The following is a 13,553-nucleotide window of genomic DNA, read 5'->3' as shown; positions in this document are numbered from 1 at the left end:
CAGGATCAACCACTGTGTTGATCCAGCTGTGTGTCCTTGAACAAGTTACTTAATCTCTGTGTCTTACTTTTTTCACCTACCCAATGGGTATAACAAACAATACCTACCTCCTAATGGGGTTGCAAGGATTAAACGAGAGCATCAAGGAAAGTGCTGAATAATTGTAAACTGTTGCAAAGAAGAGCTGGCTATTATTAAATATTACTCCAAAGCACTTTAACGTCCCTTAATTCATTGAATCCTCACAATTCCATGACAAAAGTATCGTTCTTGCTACTTCCCATATAAAGATGTCAAGGCTCAGAGAGGTTTGATGGCTTTCCCGAGGTCACCCAGCTGGCCAGTGGCAGACTAGGGATGAGAAGCCAGATCAGTCCCTCCGGCTCCACATCCAGGCATCACAGACCTTGGTACTCACTCAGCACCTGCTGGATGATGGAAACCGTGTGGCCATGTGGGTGATTACAGGCCAGTCACATGGATCTCTGGGCCTCAGCTTCCTCCTCTGTCCTGACCACGCAGGGTGGCTGGATGTATATGGGATCACAGGGCTGGCAGTGCTTTGAACAGAACAAAGTTCTGCTCAGATCTAACGTTAGAGCTTAGGATGGAGGGAGGGGCATCTTAGGCCTTAAATGTGCTGATCTAGCAACAAACCCTGGGGTCTATTTTAAAAATAGACCTCACCTGTTTCCCTATTACTGACTCACACACCACATAGCAATGCTCCCCAGTGGCTCCAGGAGACAGAGCATGGGAGCCTATCCCATTCCAGCTCAGTAGAATGGAGCCAGCACAGGATGCCAGCTCTGTAGCCAGACAGCTGGAGTTCATACCCCTGCTCCTTCCCTGGCAGCTATACAACCTCTGTGCCTCAGTTTCCCCATATTCAAAGTGAGACACTATAAGGATCAAATGAATAAGTACATGTAAAGCCTTGAAACAATTCTTGGCACACAGAATGCACGCAGTACGTCTAGCCACATCTATGATCATGGTTTCATTACTTGGGGCAATAAGGTGATGACATAATTTATAATCTTTTTCTTTTTTTTTTTTTTGTTTGAGAAGGAGTCTTGCTCTGTTCCCCAGGCTCACTGCAATCTTCACCTCCCAGGTTCAAGTAATTGTCCTGCTTCAGCCTCCTGAGTAGCTGGGACTATAGGCACCCGCCACCATGCCCCACTAATTTTTGTATTTTTATTTTTTTTGAGACGGAGTCTTGCTCTGTTGCCCAGGCTGGAGTGCAGTGGCCGGATCTCAGCTCACTGCAAGCTCCACCTCCCGGGTTTACGCCATTCTCCTGCCTCAGCCTCCCGCGTAGCTGGGACTACAGGCGCCTGCTACCTCGCCTGGCTAGTTTTTTGTATTTTTTTAGTAGAGACGGGGTTTCACCAGGTTAGCCAGGATGGTCTCGATCTCCTGACCTCGTGATCCGCCCGTCTCGGCCTCCCAAAGTGCTGGGATTACAGGCTTGAGCCACTGCGCCCGGCCTCATTTTTGTATTTTTAATAGAGATGGGTTTCAGCATGTTGGCCAGGCTGGTCTTGAACTTTTGACTTCAGGTGATTCACCCAGCTTGGCCTCCCAAAGTGCTGGGATTACAGGCGTGAGCCACTGCACCCAGCCAAAGATACCTTAGAGTCCTAGCCCCGGTACTTCTGTGTAATCTTATTTGGAAATCGAATCTTTTTTTTTTTTTTTTGAAACAGGGTCTTGTTCTGTCACCCAGGCTGGGGTGCAGTGGTGCGATCTCGGCTCACTGCAACCTCCACCTCCTGGGTTCAAACGATTCTCCTGCCTCAGCCTCCTGAGTAGTTGGGGTTATAGGTGTGCACCACCACACCCAGCTAATTTTTGTATTTTTAGTAGAGACGGGGTTTCACCATGTTGGCCAGGCTGGTCTTGAATTCCTGACCTCAGGTGATCCACCCGCCTTGGCCTCCCAAAGTGCTGGGATTATAGGCGTGAGCTACTGCACCCAGCCTTATTTTTCATTTTTAAATTTTTTCTTGAGACAGGGTCTCACTCTGTCACCCAGGCTGGAGTGCAGTGGTAAGATCACGGTTCACTTCAGCCTTGACCTCCTTGTACAATCCTCTCACCTCAGCCTCCTGAGTAGCTTGGGACTACAAGCGTGAGCCACCATGCCTGGCCAGCCCCAAACTATTTTTAAGCCCAGGAACTTTTACTTCAAATTATGTCTTACCCAGAGGCTTTGTACCTGGAACTCCTAGACTCTGCTCATGCTTACATACCCACATCCAATCCTGCAGCAAATCTAGTGGCTCTGCTTTTGAAATATGTCGGAATCCAACCACTTCCCACTACCTTCTCCCTGCCACTTGGTCTGGCCACCATCATATCTTCCCTGGATTCTTCCAACAGCCACCACACTGGTCTCCCTGCATCAGCGCCTTCGGTCCATTCTCCAGAGAGCAGCCAGAGAAGTCCCACCAAGGCCATAACTTGGAGAATGTCAGCCCTCTGCTCAGAACCTTCCAGCAGCTCCCCATTTCACTCAAGGAAAAGCCAAGGCTTTGCTGAGCCTGATGAGAATCTGCATGTTGGACTCCCTCAAAGCTTCCATTCCTCTCTTTGCTCTGCTCCAGTCACACCGGCCTCTGCTGTTTCTGAAACCTGCCAGGAAGCTCCAGCCTCAGGACCTCTGCATTGGCTGTTCTCTCTTCCTGGAATGCTTTTCCCTCAGATACCTCTGAGTAGCTCACTCCCCCAGCTCCTTTGTATCTTTGTGCAAATAAAACCCTGTCAGTGAGGCCAACCCAAGCTGTCCTATTTAAAAATGCCACCCTGATCCCCACAACTTTTGGTCCATTACCTGTTCCACTTTGTCTTTTTCCTATAGCACCTGCATCTTCAAATATACCATACGCTTTGCATTCATGACATGTATTTTTCTTTTCTTCTTTCTTTCTTCCTTTTTTTTTTTTTTTTTTGAGACAGTGTCTCATTCTGTCACCCAGGCTGGACTGTAGTGGTCAGACCTCAGCTCACTGCAACCTCGGCTCACTGCAACCTCCGCCTCCTGGGCTTATGCTATTCTCCCACCTCAACCTCCCAAGTAGCTGGGACTACAGGCACACACAACCACACCCAACTAATTTTTGTACATTTTTGGTAGAGACAGGCTTTCATCATGTTTCCAGGCTGGTCTTGAACTCCTGTGTTCAAGCGATCCACCTGCCTTGGCATCCCAAAGTGGTGGGATTACAGGTGTGAGCCACTGTGCCTAGCCTTATAACATGTTTTTATTTATTTATTTATTTATTTATTTATTTATTTATTTTGAGACAGAGTTTTGCTTTGTCACCCAGGCTGGAGTGCAGTGGCACAATCTCTGCTCACTGCAGTCTCTGCCTCCCTCAATCAATTTACCTGCCTCAGCCTCCTGAGTAGCTGGGATTACAGGCACACACCACCATGCCTGGCTAAATTTAGCATTTTTAGTAGAGACAGGGTTTCTCCATGTTGGCCAGGCTGGTCTCAAACTCCCGGCCTCAAGTCATCTGCCTGCCTCAGCCTCCCAAAGTGCTGGGATTACAGGAGTGAGCTACTGTGCCTGACCTTATGACATGTATTTTTTTATTCCCCATCCTTCCCACTAGAATATAAGTTTTTCAAAGGCCAGGATATTCGGTTTGGTTACTCGGGGATCCCCAGCACCTAGAACAGTGCCTGGCATATGTAGTAGGCCCATGACAGATGTGTGACAAGGGCAGGGATATGATGATGGGCCTCTGTACCCAGAGGCAGCCACCTGAGGAACCCCAGGGCATCCCACTGAGTACAGTTTGAGAATGAATGTTGGACCCATTTAGAACTCCTTTTTGCTGAATGATCTGAAGTAAGGACTAAGCTTCTCACACCCCCCAACTCTCTGATAACTGGTTTTGCCCAGGTCAAGCGGAGAGAGGAATCTTTGATCTACTTTTCTCTCTGGCCCTTCAGGAGGGGACACCTGTGTGTGTGTGGCACATACATCCCCAGCCCTGGCCCAATGGAGGATGGGATGGTGGGAGAAATGAGGGCACTGGGTAAGGGGAAGAGGCCACCGGAGGAGCCACTGGGGAAGAACAGGGGTCTAGAGCCACAGACTGAGAGGAAGAGGAGAAGGAAGGGGCTCCTGCTGCTTTTCTCACCTCCTGGGTCAGAGCCCGGAGTCCTCATCAACTCATTCATTCAATTTGATTCATTTATTTATTCTGCAAATATGTCTAGTGTCTACTATGTGCTGGGCACCGCACTGGTGCTGGGGAGACATGGTAAATGTCAGACACAATTCCAGGTCTCCAGCGGCCCCCACTATCATGGTCGTGAGATAAGAAACAGCCAGCTCAATGCAGCCTGCAAGCACAGATGCGGCTCCTGAACCCAGGATGGAGTGGGGTCAGGGAAGGCTGCTCGGAGGAGTCTGTGTATGGTGAGGCCTGAGGGATGAGTAAGAGCTACATGGGTAAAGGGAGATGGGGAGAGCGCTTGAGGCAGAGGGAACAGCGTTTGAGGCAGAGGGAACCGCACTTGCAAAGGCCTAGAGGTGAGAGTGAGCTTAGTGCAACCATGCAGCATGGCAGTAGGAGGTCCAAGATGGCTTAAGAGGTCACTGGGGAACCGACAGTAAAGGGCCCAAGGGTTCCAGCCTGCTGGGGTGTGTACATACTGTGGCCACTGGTGTAGTGCTGCAGCTTGTCCGTGTACTCCGAGTCGGCACGCTCAAACCCCCGTCTTCTGGAACAAGAGCAAAGGGCTGGAGCCACCTGGAGGCGCCCAGGGAGCTGGGAGCCACAGTAGGTGATAGGGAGAGGGTGGGCAGACCCTAGAAGCCACACCCCTGCCAGAGGGCTCCCTGCCTGTCCCTTCTGGCCCCACTTGTCCCTTCCCACTCCTCCCACCTCAAGTCCAGGTTCACGTTTTCCCCAGCTCCCCCTCCAGCCAAGCCCCCTTCAGAAAGAAGTCATCTTCCAGCCACGGCATCTGGCCCCAGAAACCCCAGGGGCTTCTGTCCACCTGAACTTATGGTCCAGTCTATTCTGAAATGGGGAACTCTTTAAAGAGACTCTTTCTTTGCATTATACCCAGCAGAAGTCAAGGAACTGGCCCCACCCCCTTGCCTTTGCTTGTGCCGTCCTAGCCACTTGGGAGGTCCCTCCCCGCTCCTCCTCCTAAGTCCTCCCCATCTTTCCAGCACCTCAGCCAGAGGGCCTGAACTCATGCAGAAAGCAGGACAATCTGTACACCCCTTCCACCAACCACTAAACTCCTAGCAGCCTGCAGTCTTTCTTGCCCATTGCATTAGTGTCTCAATGTGCCACCCCCTTCAATAGTGGGCTTGTCAGGGACGATGCCTATCCCAAAGGGATGGATTGCACATGGTGGCTGCTTAGGTAGCAGGAGGCCACTTGAAGACTTCCACTTCCTACCCACGTCTCTCCCTGCAATTGTAAGAAGGCCTCCTCAGTTCACCAGCACTGTAGAGGAATGACTGAATAGAGGGAGAGAAGCCATCTGGGACAGCCAGGCCCAGCCAAGCCTGGAGACCCCACCCACCTGTTACACACGATGGCGATGACAACCACAGCGATGAGGAAGACCAGGCCAGCGGCTGAGGAGCCGATGATGAGGGGTAACTTCTCCTGGATGCTTGTCTGGTACTCGGCTGGGGAGAAAGCATGGTAGGGCATTCTCAGCCTGGCTGTGGGAGTCATAATACCCCTGTCCCCTAACCCCTGCCATGCTGTTGGGTCTCCTGGGATCCCTAGGCTCTGTTCCTGCCCCTGACAGAGCACCTGTCACATGCCCATGCAGAAAAGGGGCTGTCACTGACTCACAGGTAACCCTGGACAAGTCCATGAACTGCTCCAATCCTCAACTTCTCATCCATAAAATGGGCATAATTCCTACATCTCAATGTTGATGTGAAAATCAACAATAATAACAGCTGACACACACACACACAGGCAGTTAAAAGCACAGACTCTGGAGCCAGACTCCCTGGGTTTGAATCCCAATGGTGCCACTTACTAACTATGTGATAGTAAGGCAAAGTGACTGTGTGATAAGGCAAAGTGACTGTGTGATAAGGCAAAGTGACTTACCTCTTTGTGCCTCAGTTGCCTTATCTGTAAAATGGGGAGAATAATAGTTCCCATCTCAGGATTGTTGGGTAAAGCACTTAGAACAACACTTGGCACACAAGCAAGCATTCAATCAATATTAACTATTCTTATCCCTGAGTGTTTTATGTGTCACTCACTGTGCTAAGTATGTTACGTATCTCGGAACAGTCTTATGATTACCCCATTTTACAGAGGAGGAAACTGGGCTTAGTGAGGTCATGATGTGCCTGAGGTCACAAAGAAAGTAGCACTCCGGCCAGGCATTTGAACCCAGGTCTGCTTGACCCAAGGGTGGGAGTTGAAATGGGAGAACGCAGAAGATACACTTGGCATTAGCCTGGCTCTTGGAAACCATTCAATGCCATTAACACTATCATTGATTTACATTTTATTATTTTTACTTCTCTCTTTTTTTTTCTTTGGAGTGTGAGTTTCACTCTTGTCACTAGGCTGGAGTGTAATGGCACGATCTCGGCTCACTGCAACCTCTGCTTCCCAGGTTCAAGCCATTCTCCTGTCTCAGTCTCCCGAGTAGCTGGGACTACAGGTGCCTGCCATCACTCATGGCTGATTTTGTAGTTGTAGTAGAGATAACGTTTCACCATATTGGCCAGGCTGGTCTCGAACCTCCTGACCTCAGGTGATCCGCCTGCCTCGGCCTCCCATAATGCTGAGATTACAGATGTGAGCCATCACACCTAGCTATTTTTACTTCTCATCTGTCTCACTGACCAGAACAGGAACTTGTTGAGATCAGGGACACGCTCTGGGACCTTAGTGCCCACACTTGGCCTGGTAAGTGGCAGGGCCCCAGCCACATTTGTTGAATTAATAAAAGAATCTTGGGACAGTCTCTCAGTTCCCAGTCAGTGACACTCACCCAACATGGAAAAGGGCTTAAAGAAGTGAAAAAAGCTGCCACGAGGAACAGAAAGATTACAGAGGAGGTGAGTGCTGGAAGAGATGGTAGAGCCATAGGGAGGATTTTTGTGATAAGGCAAGAATTTAAGAGTCCAGGAGCCTCTGAAATGTTCAACCAGGCAAAGGCCAAGGCACGCCTAGTGGTTAGAGCAGATACTAAGAAAGGATGGTGGAATCTGGTCAGATAGAGCCACCCTGGAGTTTAGCTGACTGGTGAAACGGATCCCAGACTCACAGCAATGACAAACTATGACTTACCTACCATCTGGTGAGTGATGATATGCCTGGGACCTAGTGCCAATCCTGTGCTAGGTCTCTCATTCTTACACTAGTTTGATAATGATGGTGATAATGAGATCATTGTTATCACCCCCACTTATGAATGAGAAAGCTGAGGGTTGGAGAGGTAAGGTGACTTGTTTAGGCACATACAGTTAGGGCTAAATCAGAAATGGAATCCTCATTTCTTTGGTTTCAGAGGCGACAGTCTTTAAACTGTGCTGCTTCTAAAGATTATTAGAGCAGGAATGGTGCTTAGAAACCACGTAGTTCCAGAGTAGGAAACGTAGCACACAGGCTAGATCTCTCACTCCCTTGCCTGGGGCAGACAGTACTAATCTATCCCAGAACTTCTTCCTGCTGAACTCAGAAGCAGCTTCAGAATCCTTCTCAGTCCAATTGCAAGTCACTGGAGTTGTGTATGGATAAAATATGCTTACTCTCTCAGATTGAATGTGATGCTTTCATTTTATAGATGAGAAAAAATTGGACCAAGGAATGCGTGACTTGCTCAGAGTGGCTCTGGAAGTTAGGGCTGAGCTCCTCAGAGTCCTGGGAAAGAAAGTGGCCTGGCTGACACAATGGGAACACAAACAGGGCTTTTATATATGGTTGTGCACAAAGGTTCGAAATTAGGAAGGAGGGAGGAGGGCTGACATCTGGAAGGGAGTGCCTTTTCTAATTTGCACAAAGGTGCTTCATGGGAATGGTGACCCTTGAGTTTGTTCTGTTTGTGGAGTCTGTGCCCTCCTCTTGCCCACTGGACTCTGCTCACCTTCTGTCATGGTCTGGAAGTACATCTTGCCGCTGTAGCGCCCGTAGCCTGCCACGGTGCGTGCCCGCACCTGGAAGACATAGATGGCGCCGGCTTTGAGGCCCTGCACGGTGACCGTGTTGGTGGGGCTTTTTATGGCTGTGGCGTTGTACTCACTGAGCTCCTGCCGAGGAACAGAGAAGAAAATTAGTGAGGTTGTGGCTCACAGTGGGCCCAGAGCCCACTGCCTGCTCCTGCCACACTGGGGGCAGTTCTGGCCATTGGATAAACATCTATGGTTTCCAATTCTTCATCCCCTCCCTGTAATAGAATTATGCCTTTTGCCATGTTACTTTTCAACACTGCTCACAAAAGTAGGCAGAGTACATGTCTCTGTCTTATGGATGTTGAATTTGTCCACATGACTTGTGTTGGCCACTGGAACGTTCTAGTGGACATGATACAAACAGAGGCTTTACAGATCCCTGCTGATTTGTCTTGGTCTCTTGTGTTTCTGCCATGAGAGGAGCTTGCACTGGGCAACCACTGGCTGCAGAATGAGAAACAGGAGAAGACCATGACCCAGCTCTTAGGATGAAACAGGGTCACCCCTATTGACCCACAGACATAAACCCATGGCCAAGAAAAATAGCCAGTTGGTGTAAGGTGTTAGATTTTTGGGATTGTTTGTTTTGCAGTGTTATCTCAGGAAAAGCTGACTAATACACACGTATTGAGTGGTTCCTATGTGCAGACCCTGAGGACTATACTGTGAGTTACTGGAGATCGAAGGGAGAGGGCCCACCTCATTCACTTCTGCATCCCCTTCCCTGTCCTATGCCTTGATGAGTTAAGTGTAAGGGCCCTTGTTCAGCCTCAGCACACTTGGGTGAGTCAAGAACTAAGGTCCAGAAGGGAAAATGATGTTCAGGGTCACTATCAGTTCATAGTTGCTTTGAGATTCAAAACCAGGCTGGATCGGTGGCTCACACCTGTAATCCAGAACTCTGGAGACCGTTGTGGGAGGATCACTTGAGCCCAGTGGTTTGAGACCAGTCTGGGCAATATACCAAGACCCTTTCTCTAAAAAAAAAAATTAGCTGGGCGTGGAGATACATGCTTGTGGACCCAGCTACTTGGGAGGCTGAGGTTAAAGGATCACTTGAGCTTGGGAGGTCAAGGCCACAGTGAGCCATGATTGTGCCACTGCACTCCAGCCTGGGCAACAGAGCAAAATCCTATCTAAAAAAAAAAAATACAACAACAACAACAACAACAACAACAACAACAACAACAACAAATGAAACCAGAGTCTTGCATGGAGCCACCTCTAATGTCCATGCCTTTGGATACCCCAAACCTAGTGTCTTCTCCTTTGAGAGATGAAAAACATCAATTCTGGCTTCCTGAGTGCTACCCAGGGTGATCCAAGGAATCTAGCACAGGACAAAGATCCAGCTACTGCAGTGGGAGTGGAGATGTGGTTGGGTCGGATACAGATGATGCTCGTTTAGGCATCTGCCAGCCACCTGGCAAAACTTCCCCAAATATCCTCTTTGCACTAGGCTGGTACTGGGTTTCTAAAGGGGGCTAAGGCACAGGTCCTGGCCTTGGAGAGCTCAGTCTGGAAAAGCGAGCAGTGTGAGAATCCCAACCCTTTGAAGATCATGAAGCTCTCTGAGAAATTTTTTTTGTGATGAAAATCTGTGAACCCTTATCCAGAAGAAGGCACACCTAGTTGTACATGCCAGTCACATACACATCATGGAGTGCATGGAGCCCTTGAAAACCTTCCCAAAACAATGGAGATTCAGTGTGTGCAATGTTATTACAGGCTTTATAGCATGGAGGTTAAGATCACAAGCTGGAGCCAGACTTCTTGGGTTCAAATCCTGGCTCCACTCTATATTACCTCTGTGACCTTGGGCAAGTTCCTTAACTTCTCTGTATCTTCATCTGTAAAAGGGGGATAGTAACAGTAGCTACCTCAGAGTTTGTTCAGAGGACAAAATGAATCAATAGGCATAACAGGCTCACACTGATAGGGTAAGCACATGCTGTGGGGCATGTGACCTGGTCTAGGATGGGGGCTGCGTTAGTCCCTTCTCATGCTGCTATAAGGACATACCCAAAACTAGGTAATTTATAAAGGAAAGAGGTTTAATTGACCCACAGTTCCTTATGTCTGGGGAGGCCTCAGGAAACTTACAACCATGGCAGAAGAAGAAGCAAACATGTAGTTCTTCACATGGTGGCAGGAGAGAGGAGTGCCAAGCAAAGGGGAAAACGCCCCTTATAAAGCCATCCAATTTTGTGAGAACTCACTCACTATCATGAGAACAGCATGGGGGTAACTGCCCCCATGATTCAATTACCTCCTACCAGGTCCCTCCCACAACAGGTGGGGATTATGGGAACTACAATTCAAGATGAGATGTGGGTGGGGATACAGCCAAACCATATCAGGGGCTACCAGGTGAAGTCAGGAAAGCTCCTTCATGAGTGGGGGGCACTGGAATGGGATCTCAAAGAACAAACAGGAACCACCCAGGCGAAGATGTGCATGCCTGGCAGAAGGGGCAGCAGGTTCAGAGGAAAGGAGGTGAGAAAAAGCTTGGGATATAGGGGATATGAAGGGGGCGGACCTGAAGATGTGTCTCTACCACCCCCATAACAGGGGATGGCAGGGATAGCTTGGTGGGGCAGAAGCAGAGAGGGTTTCTTTTGCTGAGCCAGATCATCTGCCTCCTCCTCCAGGAAGCCTCCTTGACGTCCCAGCCACATGTACCTCTTCCTTCTCTGAGTCCCAGAGCACTATCTGTGAGTGCCACAGGAGGGGGTTTCTGCTACGCCCCCTCAACTTTGGGCTGAGGCTCCTCTCGCCCCCTTGACTATGAGCCCACGAGGGAGGGCTTGTTTTTGTTCCCCTGTACCAAGCCCAGGGTCCCTCAAACAAAGTCCTTCTCCAGTGCCCACAGGGTGAAGGCTGACTCCTTAGCCTGGCATTCCAGACCCTTCATGACCCGCCATTTTCCAGTCTCTCCTGTGACATCCCTAATGTTTCCTAGGTTCCTGCTACCCCTAACTCTTTCCCCCTTCCTTGGTAGAGCTGCCAGATTTAGCAAACACAAATATAGGATGCTGCTCAGTCAAATTTAAATTTCAGATGAACAACAAATACGTTTTCGTGTAAGTATGCCCCATGCAATATTTGGGACACATTTGTACTAAAACATTTATTTTTAAAAAATTCAAATGTAATCATGTGTCTTGTATTTTATCTAGCAAGTCTATCTTCCACGGACACGCTGAGTTTTTGCAAGCACTGTTGCTCCTGTCTGAAATACCCTTTCCTCACTTGTCTTGCAGTGCCCTACTCATTGGTCTAGACTCAACGCAAGTGCCACCTCTGCTGGGGAGACTTCCCAGATGTCCCAGCCAGGGGTTGCAGGTCTCAATTGTCTCCTCTCCCACCTATTGTCCTAATATACTTCTCCATCTTCTTTAAGGATGTGGATTTCCTGAGGCCAGGGACCATGTCTTGCTCATCTCTGGACTCCCCAGGCTTGCCACACAGCAAGTGTTCACTAATTATTGACATAATGAATGAACATTAAATTGGTATTCAAAAATCTACAAAACCTGGGATGCAGTACCAGACATGAACACTAAGTGCCACTGTACGACATGGGCGTTGCTCAGACTTGAAAACGGGTTAGATTCTGTAAACTGGGTGGGTGCCCACTTAGAGACGCTGGAGGTTTTAAGTCCTGATTATGTGAGGGAGATGGGAGATGGCTGTGGGTTCCATAGGTGCCTCAGGAGAGCGAGGAACCATCCTGAGCAGCTCCCTTCTTTAAAGCTGGGCAAGGGATTAGAAGCTGTTCCTTTTTAAATTTCTCTCTCTCTCTCTCTCTCTCTCTCTATATATATATATATATATTTTTTTTTTTTTTTTTTTTTGAGACAGGGTCTTGCTCTGTGACTCAGGCTGGAGTGCAGTGGCGCGATTATGGCTCATTGCAGCCTGGACTTCCCATACACAAGCGATCCTCCCACCTCAGCCTCCCTAGTAGCTAGGACTACAGGCACACACCATCATATCCGGCTAAGTTTTGTAATTTTGGTAGAGACAGGGTTTCATCATGTTACCCAGGCTGGTCTGGAGCTCCTGGACTCAAGTGACCCACCCGTCTCAGCCTCCCAAAGTGCTGGGATTACAGGCGTCAGTCACTGTACCCAGCTGGAAGCTGCTTCATATCCTTGTTTTTTCACTTAATTGCACCGTGACCTTAGGAAAGACCCTTCACTTCCCTGAGTCCCTGTTTTCTATTCCAAATAAAAGGAACAATAAATGCCAACCTTTCAGGGCTGCTGTGAAGATAAAATTTGATCAGGTAGTGCCTGGCACATTGGAGATGCCCTAGAGATGCTAATTCCCTTCAGTCTCTCCTCTCCCTGGGGTACCTTTATCTGAACAGTGATTAAGCACCAAGGGGTGATGGGAAGAAATTCAGTATGAAATCCGCTACTCCTTAGTCTGAGCACTTACCTGGAAGCTTAGGGCCACTGAGGCATTGAGTGCATGTCTTAAGCCTTCCAGGCCTCGGTTTTCTAATTTCTAAAGTGGGTTAATGCCAGTAGTTACCACAAGAGGTGGTTGTGGAGATTTAAAAGGAAAATATAGGTAAAGCTTCTTAGCACAGTCTCTAGCACATAAAAAGACTTAATAAATGTTGGCTCCCATCATCACTGTTATCATCAAAACCATTACAGAGGCCGGGCGCAGTGGTTCACACCTGTAATCCCAGCACTTTGGGAGGCTGAGGCGGCTGGATCACCTGAGGTCAAGAGTTTGAGACCAGTCTGACCAACATGGTGAAACACCATCTCTACTAAAAATACAAAAAATTAGCTGAGCGTGGTGACACATGCCTGTAACCCCAGCTACTTGGGAGACTGAGGCAGGAGTATCACTTGAACCCAGGAGGCGGAGGTTGCAGTGAGCTGAGATCGCGTCATGGCATTCCAGCCTGGGCAACAAGAATGAAACTCTGTTGTCTCAAAAAAACAAAAACAAACAAGCAAAACAAACAAACAAACAAAACCCAAAAAACAAGCAAACAAAAAAAAACCATTATAGAGTAAGCCCTTACCCATGTTTGTTAAATGGATGGATGAAGGCAAAAGTGAATGAATGAGTGGACGAACCTCTCCAGGTAGATCCTACTCCAGGTACTGGGCAACAACCTGAATATGGCCTGAACTTTCATAGTTCGCCCCCCATCCCCCAACATTTGCTCCTTCTGCCTGGAATGTCCTTCCTCTTCACTTTCTGTTAAATAAATCCTAAAATCGATGTGGGCTACAAGGTCCATTGACCACAGGTGGCCTCATGAACGGCTCTTCTCCTTGAGTTCTTGAGGGACTAGGGGGATCCTGAACCTGTGTGTTTTGGCGTAGCT

At 48.6% G+C, this 13,553-nt stretch overlaps 1 protein-coding gene across 4 annotated transcripts in view; it reads right to left on the bottom strand.

Moving 5' to 3' along the window:
• EPHB2 (EPH receptor B2) overlaps nt 1-13,553 on the bottom strand; it is a 205,676-nt gene that overhangs the window by 13,980 nt on the left and 178,143 nt on the right. The window contains exons 7-10 of one of the 4 annotated variants that reach the window (XM_050790405.1): nt 8,110-8,272; nt 6,114-6,137; nt 5,566-5,674; nt 4,679-4,746 (exon numbers count right to left, since the gene is read on the bottom strand). In XM_050790405.1, coding sequence (XP_050646362.1) covers nt 4,679-4,746; nt 5,566-5,674; nt 6,114-6,137; nt 8,110-8,272 — 364 coding nt within the window. The remainder of the gene's footprint in view (nt 1-4,678; nt 4,747-5,565; nt 5,675-6,113; nt 6,138-8,109; nt 8,273-13,553) is intronic. The other 3 variants (XM_050790414.1, XM_050790434.1, XM_050790424.1) reach the window with 3 other exon arrangements.

The sequence above is a fragment of the Macaca thibetana genome, chromosome 1 (genome assembly GCF_024542745.1).
Source record: "Macaca thibetana thibetana isolate TM-01 chromosome 1, ASM2454274v1, whole genome shotgun sequence".
Lineage (NCBI taxonomy): Eukaryota > Metazoa > Chordata > Mammalia > Primates > Cercopithecidae > Macaca > Macaca thibetana.
Note: the sequence above shows the minus strand (reverse complement) of the source record. Positions and strands in the feature narration are given on the sequence as shown.